General features: G+C 73.7%; 2 protein-coding genes across 6 annotated transcripts; one reads left to right on the top strand and one right to left on the bottom strand.

Annotated features, from left to right (window-relative positions):
* The first annotated feature begins 835 nt into the window (after positions 1–835).
* On the top strand, positions 836–6427 carry RBMS2 (RNA binding motif single stranded interacting protein 2). 4 transcript variants are annotated; one of them, XM_082332507.1, is made up of 13 exons: positions 845–960; positions 2253–2401; positions 2514–2572; positions 2649–2740; positions 2842–2999; positions 3163–3242; positions 3315–3424; positions 3525–3571; positions 3649–3742; positions 3839–3886; positions 4383–4490; positions 4566–4637; positions 4708–4907. In XM_082332507.1, exons 1-13 carry the CDS (start codon positions 895–897, stop codon positions 4786–4788), a joined length of 1164 nt encoding a protein of 387 aa, XP_082188633.1. In that variant the 5' UTR covers positions 845–894; the 3' UTR covers positions 4789–4907. The 4 variants fall into 4 exon arrangements, with proteins under 4 accessions (XP_082188631.1, XP_082188632.1, XP_082188630.1 ...); XM_082332505.1 differs by lacking the exon at positions 3163–3242 and having other exon boundaries at positions 836–960; positions 2256–2401; positions 4708–6427; XM_082332506.1 differs by lacking the exon at positions 3163–3242 and having other exon boundaries at positions 836–960; positions 4428–4490; positions 4708–6427.
* Positions 6428–8205: 1778 nt separating this feature from the next.
* On the bottom strand, positions 8206–18471 carry BAZ2A (bromodomain adjacent to zinc finger domain 2A). 2 transcript variants are annotated; one of them, XM_082332502.1, is made up of 28 exons: positions 18334–18471; positions 17203–17790; positions 16549–16734; positions 15731–15934; positions 15126–15341; positions 14988–15048; positions 14801–14909; positions 14524–14625; positions 14234–14444; positions 14058–14119; positions 13877–13942; positions 13602–13793; positions 13256–13510; positions 12686–12900; positions 12483–12557; positions 12055–12217; positions 11881–11940; positions 11663–11798; positions 11005–11579; positions 10461–10689; positions 10216–10371; positions 9978–10141; positions 9621–9904; positions 9413–9545; positions 9150–9296; positions 8841–9067; positions 8596–8739; positions 8206–8511 (listed from the first exon to the last, which is right to left on the bottom strand). In XM_082332502.1, the coding sequence occupies exons 1-28, from the start codon at positions 18467–18469 to the stop codon at positions 8343–8345; spliced, it is 5265 nt and encodes a 1754-aa protein (XP_082188628.1). In that variant the 5' UTR covers positions 18470–18471; the 3' UTR covers positions 8206–8342. The 2 variants fall into 2 exon arrangements, with proteins under 2 accessions (XP_082188628.1, XP_082188629.1); XM_082332503.1 differs by having other exon boundaries at positions 10461–10686.
* Between the last annotated feature and the right edge of the window lie 4720 nt (positions 18472–23191).

Raw genomic sequence — 23191 nt, 5'->3', positions numbered from 1 at the left:
CCCGGACCCCCGCCCCGCCCCCCGCGACATCACCCCACCACGGGGGGGGCGACATAAACACACTGGAGGCGCCAAGATGGCGGCCCCCTGCCCGCCCTCAGCCGCGGGGCGGAGCCAGCCGGAGTCACGCGGCGGGGGAGGGCGGTGCCAAGATGGCGGCTGCGGCGGTGGCGGCGGCGGGGGGGGGGGGTGGGGGCACGTGACCGGCGGCTCCAAAATGGCCGCGCCCATGGTGCGGGCGGCGCGGGGCGGTGCGAGCGCCCCGCCGAGGGGTAATGGCGGCGGGGGCGGGGCTTAGCGGCCTTAAAGGGGCCGCGCTTAAAGGAGCCGCGCTTAAAGGGGCCGTGCGTTACCGGCCGCGGCGCTCCCGCCGCCGCCGCCGCGCTGAGGCCCTTGGGGCCGCTGCAGCCCATCCCCGGGCGAGCGGTGACACCACCGTGGCGGCGGGCCCTGGGCCCCTGTGCAACACACACACACACCCCCCCCGGTGGCACCGTCGCCGCTCCCCGCGGTCCCGGGCGCTCGGGCCCGCGGTTGACGCCAGCTGCAGCGGGGCGCGGGCCCCGGGGTGGCGGGCGGGGACGGTGCCCGGTGGCCCCGCGGTGCCGGGGGCAGGAGGCTCCCGGCGTGCCCGCACCGGGGCCGTGCCTGGGCGGCGGGCGCTGGGGGTCCCTCCCCGCGGCGGGGCGAGGGGCGGCACCGCGGGGCCTCCCCGGGCGGCCGCGGGCTGCGGGGGTGCGTGCGTGCCCCCCCCCCCCCCCCCAGCCCGGGGGGCGCGGGGCCGCCCCCGCCCCGGCGCTAGGACCCGGCCCGCGCGGTGCCAGCCCGGATTCCAGCCTGGCTCCGGGCGTGACGTCAGGCGCGGGCCCGCCCCGGCCCCTCGCGCTCGGGAAAATGCTGCTCTCGGTGCCGCCGCGCTCCGGCCTCCCCGCCTTCGCCTACAACAAGAGCAGCAAGAAGGTACGGGCCCCCCCGGGCCCCCGGGCCCGGCCCGCGGCTGTGGCAGGGCCGCGGGCAGCGAGACCCCCGGCCCGGGGCAGCCCCGGGCCCCGCCGCGGGGGGAGCCGCGCCGCGGGGCGAGCGGAGGCGGGGGGGGACCCCCCTACCACTCCCCGGGGGCTGGGTGTTGCGGGGGCACCGGCACGGCGGGGCCGTGTCGTCCCCCCCCCCCCCCGCGGCTGGGGACAGGCCCGGAGCGGGGGCAGCGCAGGGAGCGATGGCGGGGGGGGGCCGCAGCGGGGGCGGGGGGGCACCCGGGACCGGCCCCCGCCGGGCAGGGTCAGGGCGGGACAGCGGTGGGCCCGGCCCCCCGCCCCGTGCCTCAGTTTCCCTCCCCGGCGGCCGCCGTCACCCCGCGCCTCGGCCCCACGCGCGGCGCGGACCCCCCCCGGCCCGGGGCGAGGGGCTGCGTGGCCCCACGCGGGGCGGGACGGCCCCCCCGGGCACCTGTCCACGCTTGCACACGCGTGTGCGACACGCACACACCCGCCCTGCGCCCGGCCGTGCCCCCGCCGCGGGGTAACAGCCCCCCCCGGCCCGGGCGGGCTGTCGCGCACGGATCGGCCCCGGGACACGCTTGCACACGCGTGGGGGGCACTGCACACGCACACGCTTGTGAACCGTGCCTGCTTGTGTGCAGGGTGCACCCCCACACGCGTGTGCACCCACACGCGTGTGCATAGCCACGCTTACTTGTCCCCGGGGTGTCTGTGGGTCCCAGACAGGGGACCCCATGCGGGCGGGTGACCCCCAGCCCCGTCCCCAGTGAGCAGGGACGGGGGGGGGGGGCGATGAGGGTGGGGGGGTCACCCCCATCCCCAGTCCCCCCCCGGCTGGGACCCGGGGCCGGGCGCCCCGAGCTGCAGCAGGGCCTGGACTTGGGGGGCCACGGGGCTGAGGAGCCGGGGGGCTGCGGGGCCGCCCCGGGGATGGGGGGACCCGGGGGGGGCCGGGGCGCGGGGGCGGCCGCGGGTGATTCATTTTTTCACGTTGACATCAGGCCCGGAGGTTTCCCAGCCGGCGCCGCCTCCGGCCACCGGCCAAGGGGCCCCGGGGATGGGCGCTGGCCCTGGGGCCGTGTCGGGCCGGGGGTCCCGTGGCCGGGGGGGGTCCCCGGGAGGGGCAGGATCCGGCCCCGGGCCCTGCCAGGGGCTTCGTCCGCCCTCGCTGCACCCGCACGCACGTCCCCTGGGGGGCCAGGATCTGGGGGGGCTGCAGCAAAGGGGCGGCGGGCGCTGACCCCTGCCCCCCAGCAGCCCTATGTGCCGCCGGCGCAGCCGATGGGCCCCCCCAGCCCCAGCCCCGCCGGGGGGGCTGCGGACCAGCTCAGCAAGACCAACCTCTACATCCGGGGGCTGCACCCCGGCACCACAGACCAGGACCTGGTCAAGCTCTGCCAGCCGTGAGTGGGGCCGGGACCCCTGGGGGCCGGGGTGGCCGCTGCCCCCAGCCCAGGGCCCCGCCGCGGGGGGGCTGGGGGCCCTGCCGGGCACTGACCCCCTCTCTTCCCCCAGCTACGGGAAGATCGTCTCCACCAAAGCCATCCTGGACAAGACGACCAACAAGTGCAAAGGTTGGGGGGGCCGCGGGGCCGGGGCGGGGGGCCGGGGGCTCTGGGGGCCCCTCTCACCGCCGGCCCCCCCCCCCAGGCTACGGCTTCGTCGACTTTGACAGCCCCACGGCGGCCCAGAAGGCCGTGACGGCGCTCAAGGCCAGCGGGGTGCAGGCGCAGATGGCCAAGGTACAGCACGGCCCCTCGGGGCCCCCCCCCGACACCCAGAGCCCCCTGGGACCCCCGCTGGGTGCTGCGGGGCCCGGCCGGCCCCCTGACCCCCCCCACAGCAACAGGAGCAGGACCCCACCAACCTCTACATCTCGAACCTGCCGCTGGGGGTGGACGAGCAGGAGCTGGAGGCGCTGCTGAAGCCCTTCGGGCAGGTGGTCTCGACCCGCATCCTGCGGGACCCCCACGGGGCCAGCCGCGGCGTGGGCTTCGCACGGTACGGGGGGCTCTGCTGCGGGCTGAGGGGTGCACGGGGCTGGGGGTGCCCAGGAGGATGGGGGGGTGCTTGGGGCTGCACAGAGCTGGGGGGGCTGCGTGGGGCCGGGGGCAGCGGGGAGGGCTCCGCGCGTGGCCCCCACCCCGGCCCTGCTCCCCCCCAGGATGGAGTCCACGGAGAAGTGCGAGGCCGTCATCACCCACTTCAACGGGAAGTACATCAAGATGCCCCCGGGGGTGCCAGGTGGGCTGGGGGGGTCCTGGGGGCTGGGGGGGCCGGGGGCCGGCTGGCGGCGCTGACGGCCCCTCCCTGCAGCCCCTCCGGACCCGCTGCTCTGCAAGTTTGCCGACGGGGGACAGAAGAAGCGGCAGAGCCAGGGCAAGTTCGTGCCCAACGGGAGAGCCTGGGCCCGGGACAGCGACGCGGTGAGAGGGGGCCGGGGGCGTGGGGGGGGGTCCTGCCAGGGGTGCAGACCCCACAGCTGCGGGGGTCCGCAGGGCAGCGCTGACCCTTTTCCCCCCCCAGGGCACCGTGACCTTGGCCTACGACCCTGCGACGGCGCTGCAGAACGGGTGGGTGCCCCAGGGCCCCCAGGCCCTGGTGGGGGCCGCTGCCTGCGTCCCCCCACCCTGACCCCCCCACCCCGCAGGTTCTACCCGGCGCCCTACGGCCTGGCCCCCAGCCGGATGATCGCCCCCACAGCCCTGGCCCCCTACCTGCCCTCCCCTGTCTCCTCCTACCAGGTATGGGGGGGGCTGGGGGGTCGCGGGGGGGTCCCCACAGGGGCGGGGGGGTGCTCGGGGGAGCCCCCACCCGCTCCCACCCGGCCGCTGCCGCAGGTCCACGGCCCCGCCTGGATGCACCAGTCCTACCTCGTGCAGCCCACGGTGAGCATGGGTGGAGGGGGCGGGGAGCCCCGCCCACACCTGCCCCACCCTGCCACGCCCTGCCCTCTGCAGCCACGCCCTGCCCTCTGCAGCCACGCCCTGCCCTCTGCAGCCCTGCCCCGCCCACCTTGGACAGGCCCCCATGGTCACAGCCCCACCCACTGTTGCCATAGCCACACCCACTTTGAGCATGCCCCTCCCACTATGGCCATAGCCCCACCCAGTTTTGCATGCCCCGCCCACTGTGACTGCAGCCCCGCCCACTGTGGCCACGGCCCCGCCCCACGGCCCCGCCCCACGGCCCCGCCCTGCCCCACGCCCTGGGTCTCCTTGGGCCCTGTCCCCGTCCCCACAGCCCCGTGTCCCCGGTGCCCTGCGCGTCCCTGCGCGCCCCCTCCGCCCCCGGACCCGTGTCCCCCTGTCCCCGTGTCCCCATGTCCGTCCCCATCCCTGCGCGTCCCCACGCTGCCGTCCCCGGGCTGACGGAGCCGTGCAGGGCGCGGTGCTGGCCCCCGCCGTGGACCACGCCGTCCCCCTCCAGCCCTCCGTGGTGGCCCCCCTGGCCCAGCAGCTCGGCCACCTCTCGCTGGGCAGCGCCGGCACGGTAAGACCCCGCCGCCCCCCCCCCCCGCCCCGTGACCCCCCCACCCCACCCCACTGACGCCGCTGCTCTCCCCAGTACGTCCCCGCCGCCGTCCCCGGAGCCTTCATCCCGCCGTACCCGCCGGTGCCGCCCGCGCTCCCGCTGGAGGTGAGTGCCGGGGGGCCGGGGGGGGCGCGGGGGACTGGGGGGCCGCGGCTCCGCTAACGCCTCCCCGCAGGACGGCGGTGCCGCCCCGAGCCACGGCCCCATCGAGTCGCCGTCCGAGCCCGGCGCCTTCCCCTACCCCTACCCCAAGTAGCGGCGGGGGGGGCGGCCCGAGGGACCCCACCGGCTGCCGGGAGGGGCTGTGCCGGGACCCCCGCCCGGTGCTGCCCCCCCCCGCCGCTGCCGCCGCCTCGGGAAGGACCCGCACCCCGGCCGGGGTCCCTGAGCCCGGGGGGGTCCCCGTGCCGGGGGTCCCGCTGCTCCTGCAGCGTCTCCCTGCCCCCGGCTGGGGAGCCCCCCCCTTGGAGGGCTTTTTTTCCTCCCGCATTTTCTAAAAAACTAAAAGGAAAAAAAAAAAAAAAAAGGAAAAAAAAAAAGGAGAAGAAGAGAAACGCTGCCCCGGGGGGGCCGGGGGTCCCCGGTCGCCCCCCTCGTGCTTCCAGGGCCCGCGGCCCCGCCAGCCCCCCAGCCGCGGTGCCCCCCCGTGCCTTCTGCTGCCCGGTCCGGCCGGTGCCCCCGGCTCGGGGACCGGGACGGGGGGCGATGGCGGACCCCCCCCTCCCCGCGGGGTCCAGTCTCCGGGCACCAGCCCCCCCGCAGGGCCGGGGGTGCTGCCCCCCCCCGCCGCCGCAGCCATTCCTGCCCCCGTGGGCGCGGGCCGGGGCCCTGCATGCTGCCCCGCGCCCCCGCCCCGGGGGGGCAGGACAAGTGCAATAACCCCCGCTTCCACGGGTGACGGGCGCCCCGAGGGCCCCCCAGGCACTTTAGAGCCCCCGGCCCCGCGCCGCCCCCCGCAGCGACAATCAGGGGGTCCCGCGGGGGCGGCGCTTGCAACCAAAGATTGAGGGGGTCGCGGGGGGGCTGCGCTGCCCCGGCCCCCCCGGCTTCGCGACCCCGCGCCGTGGGTTTGTCCGTCCGTCCTTCTGTCCCTCCCCGCGGCGGGGGGGGACATTCCCCCACTTGCTTCCAGCTCTGGGGCCGGCCGTGTCCCCCCCACGCCAGCTCTGCCCAGGGCCTCCCGGTTCTTCCAGCCCCCCCAGCGCAGCGGAGTCCCCAGCGCCGCCCCGGGGCAGCGGGGCCCCCCCCGGTTTCCCCATGGGGCCGAGGGCCCCCCCCGGGGCAGCGGGGACCCCCGCCACACATCTACCTCACCCCACAGCTCGGTGCGTGCTCGGCCCAGGCCGCGGGGCGGGGGCTGCGGCCCTTCGCCCCCCGCCTGGGGTGACGCCACCCCCCGGTTTCCAGCCATCACCCACCTCTCCCGTTGCTGCTACTGCCCGGCCCCTTGGGGCGGGGGGCACGGGCCCCCCCGAGGAAGGATCCAAAGAGGGAGACCCGCAGACGGCCCCCGCGGGGGCCGGGGGCGCTGGGACCCCCGCGCTGAGCCCCCGCCCCGCTGCCGGGGGCTGAGCCCCGGGGTCCCGCCGGCCCGGGGGGGCCCGAGCTGCAGCGGAGAAGCCGAGGCCCCCGCGGCCCCCTCCTGCCCCCCTTTAATTTATACGTAGCGCATTTTGTACAGTTTTTAAGTTGCTTTTTTTTAAAAATCTCGAGAGGTTTCTAGTTTTGTATTTCTTCCTTCTGCTTCCGCGCTCGGCCCCCCCCTCCCCGATAGCTCCCCTCCTTCGAGGTTTTTTTTGTTTTAGTTTTGAAATAAAAAGGCAAGAAAAGCAAACGCCTCTGTCCTGGGGGGAGAGGGAGGGTGGGGGCGAGGGGGGTCCTCGCCGCCCCCCGCCGCTCGGGCCCCCGGAGCGTCCCCCCAGCCCCGCAGCCCCCCGCTCCCACAGAGCGCTCGGACCAGCGGGTGTCTATCAAACGTGAGTCGTTTATTCTCGAACGCGACACGCGGGGGCCTACAGCTCGTGGGGACATCGACAGGCAACGGAGAGGAGGGCCAGCGTCTGCCTTTCCTCCTTTAAACCTTATTAAAAATGAGATTGGTCCTAAAAATATAGAAAGAAATAAATTTAAATTCACAAAACCTGTACATTATCAAAAAGTCACTAAAACAACACGGCTGGTTATAGAAAAGGCGGCCGGCGGGCTGGAAGGGGCCGCAGCCGGGGGGGTGGCGATGCTCCCGGCGACGCCGCAGCCCCCGGCCGGGGGCACCGGGGCTGGGGGGGGGGCAGAGAGGAACGGGCCCTCTCCCCCCGGCCCGGGCCCGGCGGGGGCTGCGGGCGGCGGGCGCCGGCCGCGGGGGCCCGGGGGTGCGGGGGCAGAGGGGCGTCAAACCGGGGCGGGGGGGGGGGAACTTCAACTGAACGAACACGAGAACGATACGGAGACTCCCGAAAACTTTCCCACGACGGAAAAAAACCTGACGGATCCGAAACATTACTAAAAAACAAACCACAAAAAAAGTTTGTTACAGCGCAGTTATTTAGATAAAATATAAATATTTATGCGTAATATAAAGTCAGTTCAAATAGACTTCAAATCCACCTCTTATTTCAAAGCAAAAAAATAAAATAAAATAAAAAGTTTCTGAGGTTATCTGATAGAAAAAAGGCTACTTTGAGAGACGGGGGGGCGGGGGGCGCGGCCGGGGCCCCCCCTGCCCAGGTAGGTGAGTTGCTTTCAGTGCTCTGTGGGGCCGGGGGGGACGCGCCCGGGGCCCCCCAGCCCCGCCGGCCGCCGAACCCCCAGAGCGAGTACCCGTAATATCCTGGCCGGGGGGGCTGGGGGGCCCGGCCCCCTCCCCGGCCGCCCGCTGCGTGGGGGGGGACCCCCGGCTCGGGCCCCCGCCAGCCGGGGGGGCCCCTCCCCACCCAGCTCGGCCCCCCCCGCCCCTGCGGGGGCCTGGGGGGCAAACACCCGCCTGAGGCTTCAAGTCCGTGGGGGGGGGGCGGGGGGCCGGCCCCCCCGGCCTGCAGTAGCGTCCCTGAGGGGTCCCCGTCGGGGGCGTGGGGGCGGCCAGGACCCCGGCACGTTCCCGGGGGTCCTCGTGCCGGGGAGGGGGGGGGGCCAGGCTCTTCCTGAGACGTGGAGGCAGGGAAAGGGGCTGCGGGCCCCCCCGCCCTCCCCAGTGGGGTCCCTGGAGCCAGGTGGGGAGGGGCCGGCGCCCGCCCCGGCCGCGGGCAGGGGGGCCGAGGGCAGCGGGGGCTGCACCGGGGGCCCCCCCTCCCCGTAAAGTGTCTGCGCGGGCGGGGGGTCCCGGCCGGGGCGGGGGGCGGCGAGGCGGGGGGGCTAAGTCCACTTTACTGGCCGTTAATGCATGTAGACGCTGCACAGGAGTGCTCGGACACATTCACTACAAACTATTGCTATTATTAAATATTCCCAGCGGGGAGGATTCGCTTCCCTCGTTTGTTGGGGGGGGGGGGGGGGGCAGGGGGCTGCTTCTGTTCTTAATTAGAAAATAAAATTTAAAAGAAAGAAAGAAAAAAACACCTCTTTTTTTTTTCTTTTTGGCTTACACAGTCTGTGAGTTTGTGGTGCTGGGGGGGGGGGGGGGGTCCGGGCAGGGGGGGTCCGGGCAGCGGGAAGGGGCCGCGGGTGCCCGCCGCGGGGCAGGGGCCCGTTCGCGCCGGCCGGGGGGGCCCCGCGCGGGATCAGCAGGCAGCGAGATCAGCTCCAGAGGAGTCAGTTCTTGGGGGGCGCGGGGGGACCCCAGCCCCGGGCGGGCGGGGGGGCGCCGGCCCGCCCCGCTCACGGGTTAGTAGCGTGTTTTCCCTGATAAAACTCCTCCCACCGGCTCTCGAAAAACTTGCGCATGGCGTGCCCGGCCTTGCCCACGTCCGAGTCGTCCTCGTTGAAGGTCTGGCAGTTGTCGAACACCAGCATGGCGTCGGCCGCAAACTCCTCAGAGGTCGAGTACCTGCGGGCAGGAGGGCGGTCGGTGGCGGCCGGGGACCCCGCCGGCCCCTGAGGGACCCCAGCCCCAGGAGGGACCCCCGCTCACCCGCCCCGCAGCAGCCGCGTGCGCATGGTGGCGAAGTCCATGGGGTTCTTGATGATCTTGCGGTAGCCGGGGACCAGGCGGGGGTTGACGGGCTCCAGGAAGGGCCAGGCGTCCTCGTGCGACTCCATCTCCATCAGGATGATCCTGGGGGGGGCAGGGTCAGGGGGAGCCCCCAGGGACGCGGCCCCGGCCGCCCTGTGCCCCCCCCAGCCCCGGCCGCCCCGCGCCCCCCCGGCCCCACTCACTCGCAGAAGGTCAGGTCGCTGGGCTGGCCCCGCAGCGTCGCGCCCCTCCGCTTGGCGGGGGACAGCCCCTCGCCCGCGTAGCGGGGCACGGGCAGCCCCTCGCGGCGGCGCAAGGCCGGCCGGCGCCGCGGGCTCTCCTCCTCCTCCGCGAGGCTCCCCCCGAAGAGACGCCCCCGTTTCCGCTTCTTGCCTCGCCGGGGTGAGACGGGGTCCCGGTACTCCCCCGCCTGCAGGGAGGGGATGGGGGTCACCGCCGGAGCCCAGGCTCAGCACCGGCCCCGGTGGGTGGGGGGCTGCCCCACGACCTACCTGGGAGACGCAGACGGAGCAGAACCAGTCGCCCTCTGGCACCTCTGTCATCTTGGGCCGGTGGCAGTAGAGGTGGCAGCCACGGTCGCAGCCGTCGCACAGCAGCAGGTGCTCGTCATCGTCCCCGCGCCGGCACACCAGGCAGGTCTGCGGGGATGGGGGGCTCAGCCGTGCCGGCGCGGGGGTCGCTGCCACCCCGGGGTGCCCAAGCGCCGGCAAGCGGCTCTCGCCCTCCCACCCGGCAGTACGGCACGGGCTCTCACCACTCTGTTGACCGACTTCTCCCAGGCGATGGACTTCTCCAGCTGGTAGATGCAGAGGGAGACCTGGGCTGCGCTGCGGCACCTCTCCAGCGTCTGCCGCCACGTCCGGACCCGGGGCGTGATCTCGTAGGCTCTGCGGTGGGGAGACGGTGCTCAGCCAGAGCCGCTCGCGTCCCCGCAGCGCAGCCAGGGAGGGCGCGGGGCTCACATCTCGGTGGGGCCCAGGCTCAGCTCCTCGGGGCTGCTCAGCACGGCCTTCTCCACCACCACCTCGTGCAGGGGCCAGAGCGGCTCCTTCAGGTAGCGCCGCTCCACGTTCTGCTCCAGTGCCGCCAGCCGCAGCACCGCCAGGTCCAGGGGGTTGGTGCGCTCCCGGCACAGCGGCAGCCCGTCCCGCCGGCTCCGGACAGTGATGTCTTCCAGGGGCTCCACCTTGTGCTCGCAGTACTGCAGGTCGTTCCGCGTGGAGTCGGGGCTCGGGCACGTCCAGCCCTGCGGGAAAGTCGGGCTCAGGGCGGGCACCCGGCTGAGGCTACGGCACCGCGGCACCCGGCCTGGCACCTACCCGGATCTGCAGGTCCGCCATCAGCACGCGCTGCTCCAGCTCCTCGACCCACTGCAGGACGGAGAGGTCGGTCTCGTAGGCTCTCTCCATCACCGACCACTGGGCCAGGGCTTCCTGAGACACGGTGGCGCCGGCCGCCTCGGGGCGCAAGTGGAAGATGGGGTCTGGGGGCGGAGGGTGGGCTCAGCGGGGGGACAGGCAGCAGCCCCCCACCCCGGCCCGTGCGGGCAGCCCTTACCCGTGGTGGTGCGCAGGCAGACCTCCCGCAGGAACTCCTTGTGCTTGGTGAGGTGCTTGTGCAGCGCCTTCTCCCGGATGCCCCGCGGGTGCAGCGCGCGAGCCACCGCCTCCAGCTCCTCGGGGTCCTGCAGCCACCACCAACCGCTCTGCATCTCTGCAAGGCAGCACCACAACGCTCAGCACCCCGCCGGGGGCACCAGCACCCCCTGCCCCGGGGGTCCCAGGTCTGGACTGGGCTCTCACCAGGGGGAACAGGCTGCTCCGTCAGCTGGGTCAAGTACTTCTGTTCAATCTGCTTGAAGAACTTGGTAGGGGGCCGCCCTCGGCGCTTAGGCTGCCCCGGCAGGTCCTGGAGCTTCTCCAGGCTGCCTCGGCTCCTGGGGCAGGCGCCATGGGCCCTGGCGCCGACGTGCACCGGCGTGGAAGCAAGCAGGGGAGCCATGGGGTCGTCCGCGGGGAGGCCGTTCAGCTGCTGGGGACAGAGCGCGTCAGAAGGGCCAGGCATGCACCCACTCCTCGGCCCCGATCCCTCAAGCCCCCCCGCCCTGGGGCCGTTTTGCTTCTCGTGGGCTCGGCCCAGATGGTTGGGGGCAGCAGGACCGAGCTCCTGGCGTGCCGCCATGAGGACAGCATCCCCCAGCTCCGGGGTGTCCAGTGCCCAGGCAGAGGGGTCCCACCCTGCTCCCCCCCAGCCACCCCGGGAGGTTCCCCCCCACGCAGTCCCTGCAGGCTGGGGTGGAAATGCTGGGCACAGCCCCCCCGGCCCCGGCCGGGCCCAAGCACGTACCTGCCTGGCCGAGCCCTTGGGCGGCTCGCCGCGGGGCTGGCCGCGGGGCTGTGCAGCGGCTCGCGGTGAGGGCTCGGTGGAGGAGGTAGCGAGGGGGGCTCGGTCGTCGCAGGGCGTCCGGGGCAGCAGGTTAAACCAGGGCCCCCGCTTTTCCGCAGCCTCTGGGGCACTCTCCTCCTCTTCCTCTTCGTCTTCCTCCTCTGCGGGGTCAGATGGGGCCTCGAGCGGCGGGAGCCCCGTGTCCCCCTTGCCGGGGCTGCTATCCGGGGTAAGGACAGAGTCCTTGAGCAGGGACGACTGCGTCTGGCTCAGCCAGGAGAGGAAGGCGGACTGGCTGAGGTCGTGCTGGCTCTGCCCCAGGGGCACCGACTCCTCCAGGACCCCGTTGACAGGGGGGGGTCTGGGTCCGCAGTGCTGTGACAGCTCCTCTTTGCTCTTCCGGGGCCGGCCACGGGAGCGCGAGGCCGTGCAGTTTGTCCGGCTGGGAATGGGCACTTCCACTGGCTCCTCCTTCACTGGGGAGACATGGGGGGATGCCTTCTCCTCCGGGGGCTCCTGGGGTGCCGGCTCAGCCACTGCAAGGGCAGGAGGAGGCAGTGAGACGCGGGGTCCTCTCCCATCCGGGAGATCCCCCCCAAGGAGCCCCTTCCCAGCTCACCCTCCGCGCCCTCCACGAAGATGCCGCCCAGGTGGGGCAGGACCCAGTACCGCCGCCGGTACCGGTCCTGGCCCAGAGAAGCCGCCCGCAGCGTCTGCGAGGAATGGAGCAGCTTCTTGCGGAAGAACATCTGCCTCTGTGGGGAGAGCGCAGGGTGGTAACGGGCCCCACAGCCCTGCAGCGGGGGCCGAGCCCCCAGCCCTCCGCCGCCCGCTCACCTTGGCCAGCTTCTCGATCTGCCTCTCGAGCTCAGGGACGCTGGACGCAGACGTGTCGGCCTGGGGAAGGGACGGGATCTGTCAGGGAAGCGCAGGCGGGTGGGGAAGAGACCCCCAAGGGCAGCGCCCCCACCTCTACCCCCCTGCAAGCGGCGGACCCCACAGCCACCCCACCTCCTCCTCCCTGCGGGATTTCCGTCCGCGGCTCTCCTCCTCCTCCTCCATCTCCAGGCCTGTCTCCTCCGTCAGGCGGGAGCTGCGCCGGCGCCGCCCATCCTCCAGGCCCGTGATCTCCGACTCGGGACGGCCCGTCTTCTTGGCCAGGGCGACCTTCAACCTGTCGAGACACAGCAGAGGCATCTGCTGCCTGCCCCGCTGCCTGCCCCCACGCACACCCAGCAGGCCGAGGCACGCGGTTACACCGCAGCACCGGAAAAGTCACCCTGAGACCCCCCCGGCCCCGGGAGTGGAGGGGAAGGTGCCGAGGCCACAAGCGGGACCCAGCCACGTCCGGCGGGGCAGCCCCCTCCCAGCCGGCAGGCACGCGGTGCTGCCTGCCAAGTGGGCGCAGGCAGCAGGAGCCGCGGGCAGCCCCCACCCACCTGCGCAGCCGGCCCTCGATGATCCACTTGTTCTTCCTGTAGTTGGACATGTTCTCCAGGGTCTTGTCGATCTCGCTGCAACGAGACGGGGCTGGCTGCAGTGAGCGGCCCCGCGCAGCTCTCCCAGGAAGGAGAGGGGCCCATGCCGGGCACCAACGTGCCCGTGCCGCCCGAGGACGCGCTTGCCCCCCACCCGCACTCACTTGATGATGAGGGCGCTGCTGTTGAGCTCGTTCACCAGGAAAGCCAGGATGGCGGCTTTCTTCTCCGGGGGCAGCGCCTGGAAGGGCTTGGTCCGTAGCCCATCGCACAGGTCCTCGCCCGCCCCGTATGCCGTCAGGAAGCAGCGCAGGATCTCGGAGACGGTGTCACGGTTCAGGCTGATCTCCGACACCTTTTCCCCCAGGATCTTCAGGGACTGGGCAGAGCAGAGATGGGGTTGGGGGTGCACCAGGAGGGGAAAAAACAAGAAGGGGAGGATGCCAGCACCCCACAGATGGGAAAACCAGGGCCAGAAACCCGAGTGGGAAGGAGCCCAGGGGTGTCCCAGGCAGCCAGGCAGGCCCCTGCAGCAGGACAGACACGGGAGCGCCCCGAGGGCTGCCAGGGGCCAGGAGCCAGCGAGGCGCAGGGAGAGGGTGCAGGAGGCTGCAGCCAGAGCAGCACCTCCCGAATCTGGGCTTCCCTGTCCCGAGCCTGCAGCAGCCGGGGCCCCATGGGCACTGACACCCCCAACCCGGCCGGGGAAGGGGACGGGGCAGGGGCAGGCTCACCTGGCAGTAGGGCGGCAGCCCGGGGTCGTAGAGCGCAGCCTGCAGCAGCCGCACCAGCAGGTCCTGCACCTCGCCTGCGCTGTTGCCCACCCCCAGCAGCCCCTCCTGCAGCGTGCACAGGCTGGGCACGTCCTTGGCCGGGTCGAAGCCCAGGACCTTGCCGTAGCTCTGGAGGAACTCCACGACCGTCAGGCAGTTGGAGAAGGCGCGGCTGGGCAGGACGAGGCCCGGGATGCGGGAGAAGTCTGGCAGGGGCTGCAGGGAGGAGGGGGGGCGGTCAGGGCCAGCGAAGCACCGGGCAACGCTGCCAGCTCGGCCCAGCCGAGCCCCCCGCGCCCCAGCCTACCTGGTGGTCCCCCAGGCACATGTCCTCCGTGGGCTTCTTCATCTCCTCCAGGATGAGCTGCTGCCGCCGCCGCTCCTCCAGGCGCCGCTGGGCCAGCAGGCCCTTGTCAGCCTTTCGAGCCCCTTTGCCCTTCTTCTCCTTGGGCCGCGCTTTGTCTTTCCCCTTCTCTGGTTTGCCCTTCTTCTCCTTGGCCTGAGGACAGACCCCGGGACGCGTGGGGAGAGCGGCTCCATCTCCTGCTCCCCTCCCGGCCCCCCTGTACCCTGCAGACTCACCTTGGACTTCTTCTTGGCCTCCTTCGCTCTCGGGGCTTTGGCTTCCTGCTTCTGCTTGTTCTTGGCCTGGAAGGGACAAGACCAGCTCAGGGACCTGCTGGCCCTCCTGCACCAGAGAAGCCCCTACCCCAGACCCAGAGGGGCCCCCGAGCCACCCCAAGCCCCACGCAACCGCTCGTACCTTCCGCCTCATTTTCTTCTTGATTTTGCTCATTTTCAGCTTGTCCTCGTCGCTGAGCACCTCTGCGAGAGCAGAGAGGGAGGGTGGCGATGGGCCGGCCGTCGGGGTCCCACCAGAGCCAGGCTGTGAGGGGCTGCACCAGCCGCCCCAAGCCGGTGGGGCTGGGGAGGGGGTACCTTGGGCTTCCAGCCTCTTCAGCAGCCGTGCGTCCGTCTTGCTCAGCAAGTCAACCATCTTGACCTTGGGAGGTCGGCCCCGGCCACGCTTTGCAGCTGGTGGCTCCTTGGGCTTGGCCTTCTCGGCGTTGCGGGGTCGTCCACGCTTGCCCGTGATGGCCTGGATGCGCGAGGGGATCTCCTCGGGGCTCAGCTTCACCCACTGCAGACCCTGCGGCACAAATCCGGGTCACCTCCCGCAGCACAGCGGGGACGGGGGGACAGGGCGGCTCAGCTGCCCCCAGACCCACCTCCGGCGTGTCCCGCTCCTCGTAGAAGTCTCCCACCGGCATGCGGGGGCTGAAGCTGAAGTGCTCGCGCCGGACGTCCTGCACCACGTTCCTGCTCAGGTACTGCGGGGAGGAGGAGGAGGAAGGCCGTGAGGGGGGCTTAGTGCTCTGGGCTCCGTAGCTCCTGGCTCACAGCAGCGTCCGTCTGCTGCAGTCAGGGGCTCTGGCAGAGCCGGGGGGCCTGTGGCGGACCAGGACCCCTGGCTGCCCCCCATCCCGCTCTCCCCGGGGACCATACCTTGATCACCTCTGGGAACTGCTTCATCCTCTTCCCGCAGGGCCCGTAGTACCAGGTCTCACCCTGCCAGCGGTGGTTCCCCTTCTTGATCCGCACCTCCCGCCTCCACCTGGGCACAAGGAGCTTCAGCCCGGTGCCGCGGGGTGGCCGCAGGGCAGGAGGGAGGGAGGGGGACGGCGCCACGTACCCATGCTGCAGGGGAAAGCGCACCTCCTCCTGGGTGGCGATGCGCCGGCGGGGGACATCACCTGCGAGAGAGGGGACGGGACGCTGGGCTCGGGTGCGCTGGCTGGAGGGGGGTGCCCGTGGGGGCTCTCGGCCTTACCTGCTGCTGAGGCGCTCAGCGGGGCGGCCTCCTCGCTCTCTCCTTCAGGCGCAGCCGAAGTCTCCGGACAGCTGTCGGCGGCCTCTTTCTCCTCCTCCTCCTCCTCCTCCTCTGCGGACGGAGCCGGGGACTCCGGCTCCAGCGGAGGGTCGAGCTCCAGGGACCCCGACTCCTCTGGCCCCGCGTGGCTGCTGCTGTTCAGGTCGACGCTGCTGTCTGCGGAGCCAAGGTCAGGGACGTCACTGCCGAGCGCGGCCGCCTTCCTGCTCCGCCCATGACACCAGAGAGCCCCCGCCTGTCCCGGGGGGAGATGTGGCCGCGCATCTCCTCCCCAAGCTGGCTGGGGGCACCCGCGGTGTGGAGGAGACCCCCCCAGGGGCTCATGCCCAGCCGGGGGCAGGCGCCCGCGCCCTGTTCATCCCCCCCGGGGTCCCTGCCAGCACTGGCCGCGGTTTCCCGGGTGCAGGCGCTGGCACGTGCGGGGTCCCCGCTCTGCCCCGATACAAAGGTGCTGCGGCAGCCGCAGAGGCGAGCCGAGGGGCCAGCTGGTGCGGGGGGCGAGTGGCCAGCCAGGGGCACCGGCCTGTCCTGGCGTGGCAACATACCGTGCAGGGTGGGCGGCGAGCCGGGGTCGGTGAGCAGCGGGGCGGGCGGGGGGCCGGCAGGCAGCAGGCTGAAGGGGTCAGCAGCATGGAGGGGAGGGCTGGCGGCGCAGCGCAGGCCGGGCAGGTCGGGGGGCTCCTCCAGGGGGGACTTGTCGCTCACCAGCTGCGAGTCGTCCATCGTGTAGAGGTCCCCGGTGCCGGGGTCTGGGGGGGGGGTGAGCACCAGGACCTGGGCTGGGGGCATGCAGACCCACATCTCTGCTCCCGAGGGGCGGCCGAGCACAGTGGGCGCAGGGGGCGGCCAGGGCCCCCCCTGGCCGAAAAGGCGCCGGCAGAAGAGGGGTTAAGGGGTTTCGGCGCCCCCAGCCACGCCCCCTCCTCTGGGAAGCGGAGGAGCCCAAAATGGCCGTGGTGGTGGCGGTGATGTTCACCAGCGCGGAAGTTCAGGCGCTGAGTAACAGCCTCGTCACGGAGCTGGGAAGGAAGGGAAGGAAGGGAGCGCGGAGGAGGCTGGCGCGGGAGGGACGCGGCAGGGACACGGGCCCGCCCCTGCCCGCCAGCGCCTGCCCAGGGCCGCCTGCCCGCCGAGGCTGCCGGAGAAGGCCTCCGCCATTGCCATCACCACCGCTATCACCACCGCCATCGCCCGCTGCCCGGAGGGGACGGAGAGGGGCTGGGCGCCGCTTCCCCGGGCAGAGGCAGCAGCCGGGCCAGGGCAGCGCAGGGGATGGCCGTGCCAGCTGGGTGCAGGCAGATGCCCATCCTGCCCACCACGGCCCCAACACCCCCCCAGCCCAGTGGGGCAGCAGCCTCCCTACCTCTGGCCAGGGACTCGAAGGGTTCCAGGGGGTCTTCGCTCAGGATGTGGGCGTCCTCCAGCCGAGGGGCGATGGGCGACGCGTCCCCCAGGCAGCCGCTGCCCGCGCCGGGGGCCAGGACAGGCCCCTCCTGCCCAAGCGGCACCACGCCGGGGGCAGACCCGTTGTAGCTGCAGATCTTCAAGTCTAAAGGGAACAACCGACCGAAAACAGACCCTGTGGCAGCGGGATGCGATGGTGACAGAGCCCGGGGCCTGGCCACCCCCGCCCCGGGGTATCACCTGGCACAAGGTGCTGCCGTTCCCTGCACCGGGGCGGTTGGCTGCCGGGCCTCCCCCTGGCACCCAGCCCTCCCGTGGCACCCCGCCGCCCCGGGGCTCGCGCACACACCCGTGCAGCGGGAACGCTGCTCTGCCGGCGGTGACACCGCGGGCTGCACCAAGCCTGGTTTAACGAGATCCCAACACCGACTCCGAGCTGTGACAGGCCAAACCCCGGCCGGGACACGGGGCAGGTGGGTCGGTGGGTTTGGGCCTCCCCAGGGAGTCGCAATGCCCAACTCCACTGTCCTGGCTCTGGATCCAGCACCTGTCAGGGCCGCGGTGCCCCAGCCCGGAGCTCTGCCCGCCCGCACCGGCAGCGCCGGGCTCCTACCTGGCTGCGCCTCCTCCAGCTCCATGCTGCCCACCAGCCCGCCCCCGTTCTCCGCGATGGCGGGGGGAATCTCTTTAGCTGCGGCGTCAGCATCTCCCTCGCCAGCACCCGGCTCCTCCGGTGGGCCCGGCGGCAGCGAGAAGGGCTGGGTGCCAGAGCCCAGCATGGGGGAGGGCTGGGCGGCCGTGTAGAAGCCAGCCGGCCCGTTCTGCATCAGCTCGAAGCTCTGGTCGTGGAAGGAGTCGTACAGCTCCTGCGAGTCAAAGTTCAGCCCCATGGGGCCGGGGGTGCCGTTGCCCCAGAACTCCTGCCCGGCCCCCCGCAGGTTAGTGCCGTGCCCTGGGGACGCCGGCCGGGATCCCCCGGAGACGCCGTTGAGCGGGAACTGTCCGAGGCCAGAGAGCGGGGGGGCGGTGGGGCTGCTGTCCTTGATGCCGCCGGCGGGCGGGTACGGCGCGTAGTCCCAGAGGCAGTCGTAGGTGCGGAGGGGCGGTGTGCCGGCGGGCGGCGAGCTGGGGGTGAAGGTCCCTGAAGTACTGGGGTGAGATACAGTAGAGAAGCCATTGACATTCATGCCCCCGTTCAGACCTGCGAGGGAGCCAGAGGAGAGAGAGTCGGGTCAGCGGCACGGCGGGGGCGTTCCTTGACGCCCTCCCTCGTGCAGAGCCAGCCAGGCCCCGCCAGCGGCACACGAGAGCGCTTGAGGACAGACAGACGACCTGCCCCAGCAGTCATTGAGCCCCCTGCCCCACCGGTGCCCCGCCGCCCCAGCGCGACCACTGCCTGTGCCCGGACAGAGCTGGGCGGTCGCACCCCCGAGATCCCCCGGTGCAGCTCCCTGCTCGGCGAAACTGGCCCCGCCATGGGGCTTTGCCGGCGTCGGGCTGAGAGCTGCAGGATGCCGGGGATTAGCCGAGCACTTGGCAGGGCTGTGCCGGATCAGCTGACCGGCCAAATCCATGCAGAGACCCCGTTCCGGCACAGCCGCTTTTCTAGGCCAAGGCGACGGTGGGCACGCGACAGACCCCTGGCCCCAGCCCCGTGCGTGGGGAGCTGCTGCCAGCCGCGTCGCCACGGCCCCTCTGCCCCCCGACCCCACCTGGGCTGTGCCGGCCCCGTGGGGGCACTTACTTTTCCCTTGCGGGGGGAAGCTGAGCGGGGAGCTGTGGGCGAAGGGGCTGTCCCCTGAGGCAGGCGTGGGTTTCGGTCCTGAGGCAGCGGGTGCAGAGGAAAGGCCAGTGAAGTTAAAATGGTTGTTTGTTTCCATTTCTGCAGAAGGGAAAAGAGGCACCAGGGTCAACCGCTGGCGGGGACCGGGGCTGCCAGCACAGCAAGCGCCCGGCCCCGCCACCCACCACCGGGGCCCGCGGGGAGGGTGGGGACCCTCCGCTCCCGTGCCGGGGCAGAGCTGCTGCCTGTGACAGGGAGCCCGGGGAAGTGCTGGGTCCCCAGCCCAGAGCAGGGCGAGCTCCCGACCCGGAGCTCGGCGGAAACGTGGCGGGGCTAGGGAGGGCGAGGAGCAATGGCGAAAGCCCCCCGGGACCACAATGCCCCTCGCCAGGCCCCCAGCGCAGCAGAGACGACGCTGCCTCTGCCACGAGCCGGCCCAGGCCCGGCAGCCCCAGCGGGACGAGCCACCACCTGCGTGAGCGCAGCTCATCACCGCGCTCCAGCGTCCCCAGGGACGGCCGTCACTGAGAAACCCCGCTTGCTGCCCGCCCGCGCTTCTTCCCACATTAAACTCAAGCGCTCGGCTCCCTGGCGCCGCCATCCCAGGGCCCCGGCACGGGGTGAGACTGCGGGAGCTCCGGCAGGCTCCCAGCTGGCGGAGCTGTGGGGGCCGTTTCCCAGCGAAGCACTGGCCCCCCCAGAGCAGCTCTGTGACCCCACGGGGCCCCGGCACAGCCCGGCGCTCCCCGGGGAACGCTGCGCTCCCGGCACAGAAACACCTCTGCGGCGACAGCCGGTGCCCCTGCCGCAGCTGCGATCCCCCCAGCCAGAGGGGACCTGAGCCCCATCCGCCCCAGGCGTGGCTCAGCGACGCCTCCGCGGCAGCCACCCGAGGCAGGAGCCGGGCCGGCCTCGTGTCACAGCCAGGAGCGAGCAGGAGCTGCTGGTGACCTTCACCGCCCGGGAGGAGCAAACGCTCCCTCCAAACCAGAGAACCACAAGGAGGGCTCCCGATGGGGGCTAGCCACAGGACAGGACCCTGCTGTGCCACCGGCACAGCCACCAGCCACCCAAGGGGGTCCCAGCAGGTGGGGCAGGGGAGCAGAGGGTGGGGGGAGCCAAGGCCCTGCAAGCCCAGCAGATGAGATGGGAACCCCGGTGCTGGTGGGGACCTGCAGGGACACCCCACGGGGCTGCCATAGCCGGCATCTCCCCATCCTGTCACGCACGCCAAACCTGCCATTGGCCGAGGCGGCACCGGCTCCACCGACCTCTCCGGAAGGGCCAACGCCACCACACACTTGGCAGACGCAGCGCTTCAGCAGCAGATCGTGGCACAAACTGTGGCGAAACCCAGGCGGGGATTTCATCACACCCTTGCCCACATCGGCCAGTGCCCCGGCGGGGGCCAGAGGGGCCGGGGCTGCTGAGCGCTCTCCCGGCCAGCCGGGGACACCGGTGATTCATCCGCCAGAGAAACCCGTATGGGCGGTGACGCAGCTGCCACACGCACGTTGCTCCCGGACGTCCCGGGGTGGCCCGCAGCCACCCCCCCCAACCCGCGAGCCGGGGGCTGCTGCAGCCCGGCCCCTGCCCCGACCCCAGCCGGGAGCCCCCGGCCGGTGCAGGGAAACCGGCCACAGGGTGGCTGAAAAAAAGAAAAAGCCTTTCTGGTCCCACCCCGCGTGCGATGCGCCGGCTGGGAACGCCGCTGCCGGCTTTTGGAGGTCAGAGGAGGCAGCAAAGGGACGTGCCAGAACCGGACAGGTGGCGGCCGCAGGTCAGCGCCGCAGACTGGGATGGACTGGGTCTGTGCCAGGCGCGGGGAGGGGGCCGGGGCAGAGGCGGCCGCGGGGAGCGCGGCTGGGAGAGAAGCGCCGCGGCTGAGAGGGGAAAATAAAAGCCGGGAAGGTGGGAATTAACTACGGCGAGGGCAGAGGGGCTGGGAGGGGGGAGGCCACGGGGCCAGGCTCCAGCTGCGGCAGCACCGTCCGTGCCGGCTGCAGGGAGCCGCTGCCCCAGGACGGGGACCGGGGGCTGCGGCACTGCCGCACGTGCCAGCTCGCCCTTGCTCCGGGGACAAACAGGGCCCAGCCCCGGTGTGGGGACACCCCGGGCCCTGCGGGTGCCGGAGCCGCCCTTGGCATCGCTGGGAGCCCGGCCAGCGCTGGGCGCGGTGCGGGCAGAGGCCATCGCCTTCTGACCGGGGCTGGGGCTCCTGCGCGCTGCGGCCCCGCTCCCCCCGCCAGGCAGCACGTGACCGAGCGCGGAGCCGCAAACTGGGCCACGGCGCGTAACCGGAGCTGGCTGCGAGCGGGCGAGGTGAGGAGGGCGAGGGCCGCGGACGCAGCCAGCCCCGGGGATGCGCCGGCGGTGGGACGGGAGCCTCGGGCCTGGCGGCATCGCCGGGGTCTCGCCGGCAGCGACGAGGCGGGTGCGCGGGGGCTGCTCCCCGCGGGGCCGATCCCCGGCTCCCACCGGAGCGGGCAGAGCCGACGTGGCAGCGCCCGCTCGCCCCGGCGTTAAAGCCCAAACCTGGCGGCGGCACCCGCCGGCACCCGGGCTCCCGACGGCTGCGGGGGCCAGGCGGGGACACGGGGCGCTCGCAGGCAGGGACCGAGCCCCGGCGCGGGGGGGGCCCGGAGCTGCGGGCCGGGGGCGGCCGTCGGTGACGTCTGGCCGGTGCCGCTCCCCCGGCAGGAGCTCGGCCCCCCCCGGCCCGGCAGCACCGGGAGGCCCCGGGAGCGAGACGCGACCTGATTAAAAAGGACGTTTCAAAAACAACGAGACGCAACAACCGGCTGCCATTTCCCGGCCACTTCCTGCGGGGACGGACACGGACACGGACACGGACGCGGACGCGGAGGGACGCGGCCCCGGGCCCGGCCCCCCCCCGCCCGCGGCGCCGCACCCGGCGGGGACCCGCCGGTCCCTGCGGCAAGGACACCCCGCCCCCCCCCGGGTCTCGCGGGGAAGGGGGGAACGCCCCGCCCCCACCCGCCGCCGCAGGGGGTCCCAGGCCGGGGAAGGGGGGGGTGAACGGGGGCGGGGAGGGGGACGGACGGACGGACGGACGGACGGGGGGGCTTCCTCCTGCGTCCGGGACGGGAAAGCAGGGGGAACCGCACCGGCCACCGGGGACGGGGCCCCGGCTCCCCGCCGCTCCGGGCCGGGTCGCACCCGGACGCCTCACCGGGAGCGGAGCGGGGCGGTCGCCGGGGGCCGGGAAGGGGGGGTCTCGCCGGGCACCGGGGGAGGGGGGGCTCACCGAGGTCGGGAAAGCGGGAGGGGTCTCGCCGGCGCCGCCCCCGGCCCCCCGCGCCGGGCCCCAACCGCCGCTCCCCCCCCGGCCGTTAACGGCCGCCGCCGCCCGCCCGCCACCCCCCGCCCCGACCCCGCACCTGGCAGGCGGCGGCGCGGGCCCGGCGGGCGCCCCGGGCCCGGCTCAGGCGGCGCGGGGCGGGACGCGGCTCCGCATGGCGCGGCCCCTCCGCGCGGGCCGGGCCGGGCCGGGCCGCAGCGCACCGGGCCGCCGCGCCGAGCGGAGCCGAGGCAGCGGCGCAGGGCAGGAAGCGCCTCGCGCCGCCGGGCGGTCCCAGCCCCGCCCCCCGCGCGCACGTCACCGCCGCCGCGATGGCGTCACCGGGAGCGGCGCCGCGCGTCAGCGGGGGCGGGCCCCGCGCCCACGTGGGAGGGGATCCCCGCCCCCGGCGGGGTCAGGGCGGGGGGAATCCCCACGCGGGGCCGCCCCCCCCCCCCCCCCCCCGCCCCGCGTCCCCCCGGGCCCGGCCCCCCCCGCTCCCCCCTCGCCCCCCGCCGCCCCGGCCCGGCCCCGCAGAGCGGCGGCGCCGCGCGGGGCAGGGGCGGCCGCGGGCCGGGGCCGGGACCCGGACCCCGCCGGACGCGGGCGCTCCCCCGCTCGGTGCGGGGACACCGCCGCCCCCCCCGGGCTGCCCCGGCCCCCGGGATCCCCGGTGACGTCACGCGGCACCGGCCGCGCCGCGCAGGGCCCGGGGGCGCCGCCGGGCACCGGGGGGAGAAGGGGGCCTCGGGGCGGGGGGGGCCTGTCCCGGGGCGGCCCCGGGGGAGCGGAGCGGGGGAATCCCTGCCCGGTGCGGGAGACGGGGGGGCCCGGTCCGGGGGTTCCCGCTCCGGTGCGGGGTCCCGGTGCAGAGCCGGAGGTCCCGCTGCAGCCGGCCCGACGCCGCGGGGGTCCCGGTGCGGGGGGGGGGGGGAGGGTGTCCCTGGCTCCGGGGCCCGTCCCGCGCGCTGCGTACCTGGGGGCGGCGGAGCCCGGCCCGGCCCGGCGCGGAGCCGGTGCGGTGCCGGTGCGGTGCCGGTGCGGAGCCGGAGCCGGGCGGCGGCGCAGGTGCTCCCGGCCCCGCGTGATGTCAGCGGCCGCCGCCGCCCCCTCCGCCGCGCGGGACGCGCCGCCATTTAAAGGGACCGCGGCCCTTCGCGGCGGGGGGGGGGGGGGCGCGGGGGCACCTCCGCAACGGGGCCGCGCCACGGACGCCCCCCGCCGCAGCCCTTGCGGGGACCCCCCGCGGGACCCCCGGGATTCCCCCCCCCCCCGGCGGAGCGGCCCGGCCCAACCGGGGGGGTCTCGGGGCCGGCGGGGCGGGGCCGGCGCGGCCCCCCGGGACCCCGCGGACAAAGGCGCAGCTGGCGGCGCCGGGGCAGCAGCCGGCCCCAGGGCGGCTCTTTGTGCTGCGAAATGGTGGACCCAGAACGGGGCAGGGGGGCGGACTGACAGACGGACAGACGGCACACAGACACGAGGCCAGGGACAGACGACGCCACCAGCATCTGCCACCGC

This window comes from Platalea leucorodia, assembly GCF_965183815.1.
Source record: "Platalea leucorodia genome assembly, chromosome: 23".
In the NCBI taxonomy this organism is placed as follows: domain Eukaryota; kingdom Metazoa; phylum Chordata; class Aves; order Pelecaniformes; family Threskiornithidae; genus Platalea; species Platalea leucorodia.
This window is presented reverse-complemented; position numbering and strand designations above follow the sequence as displayed.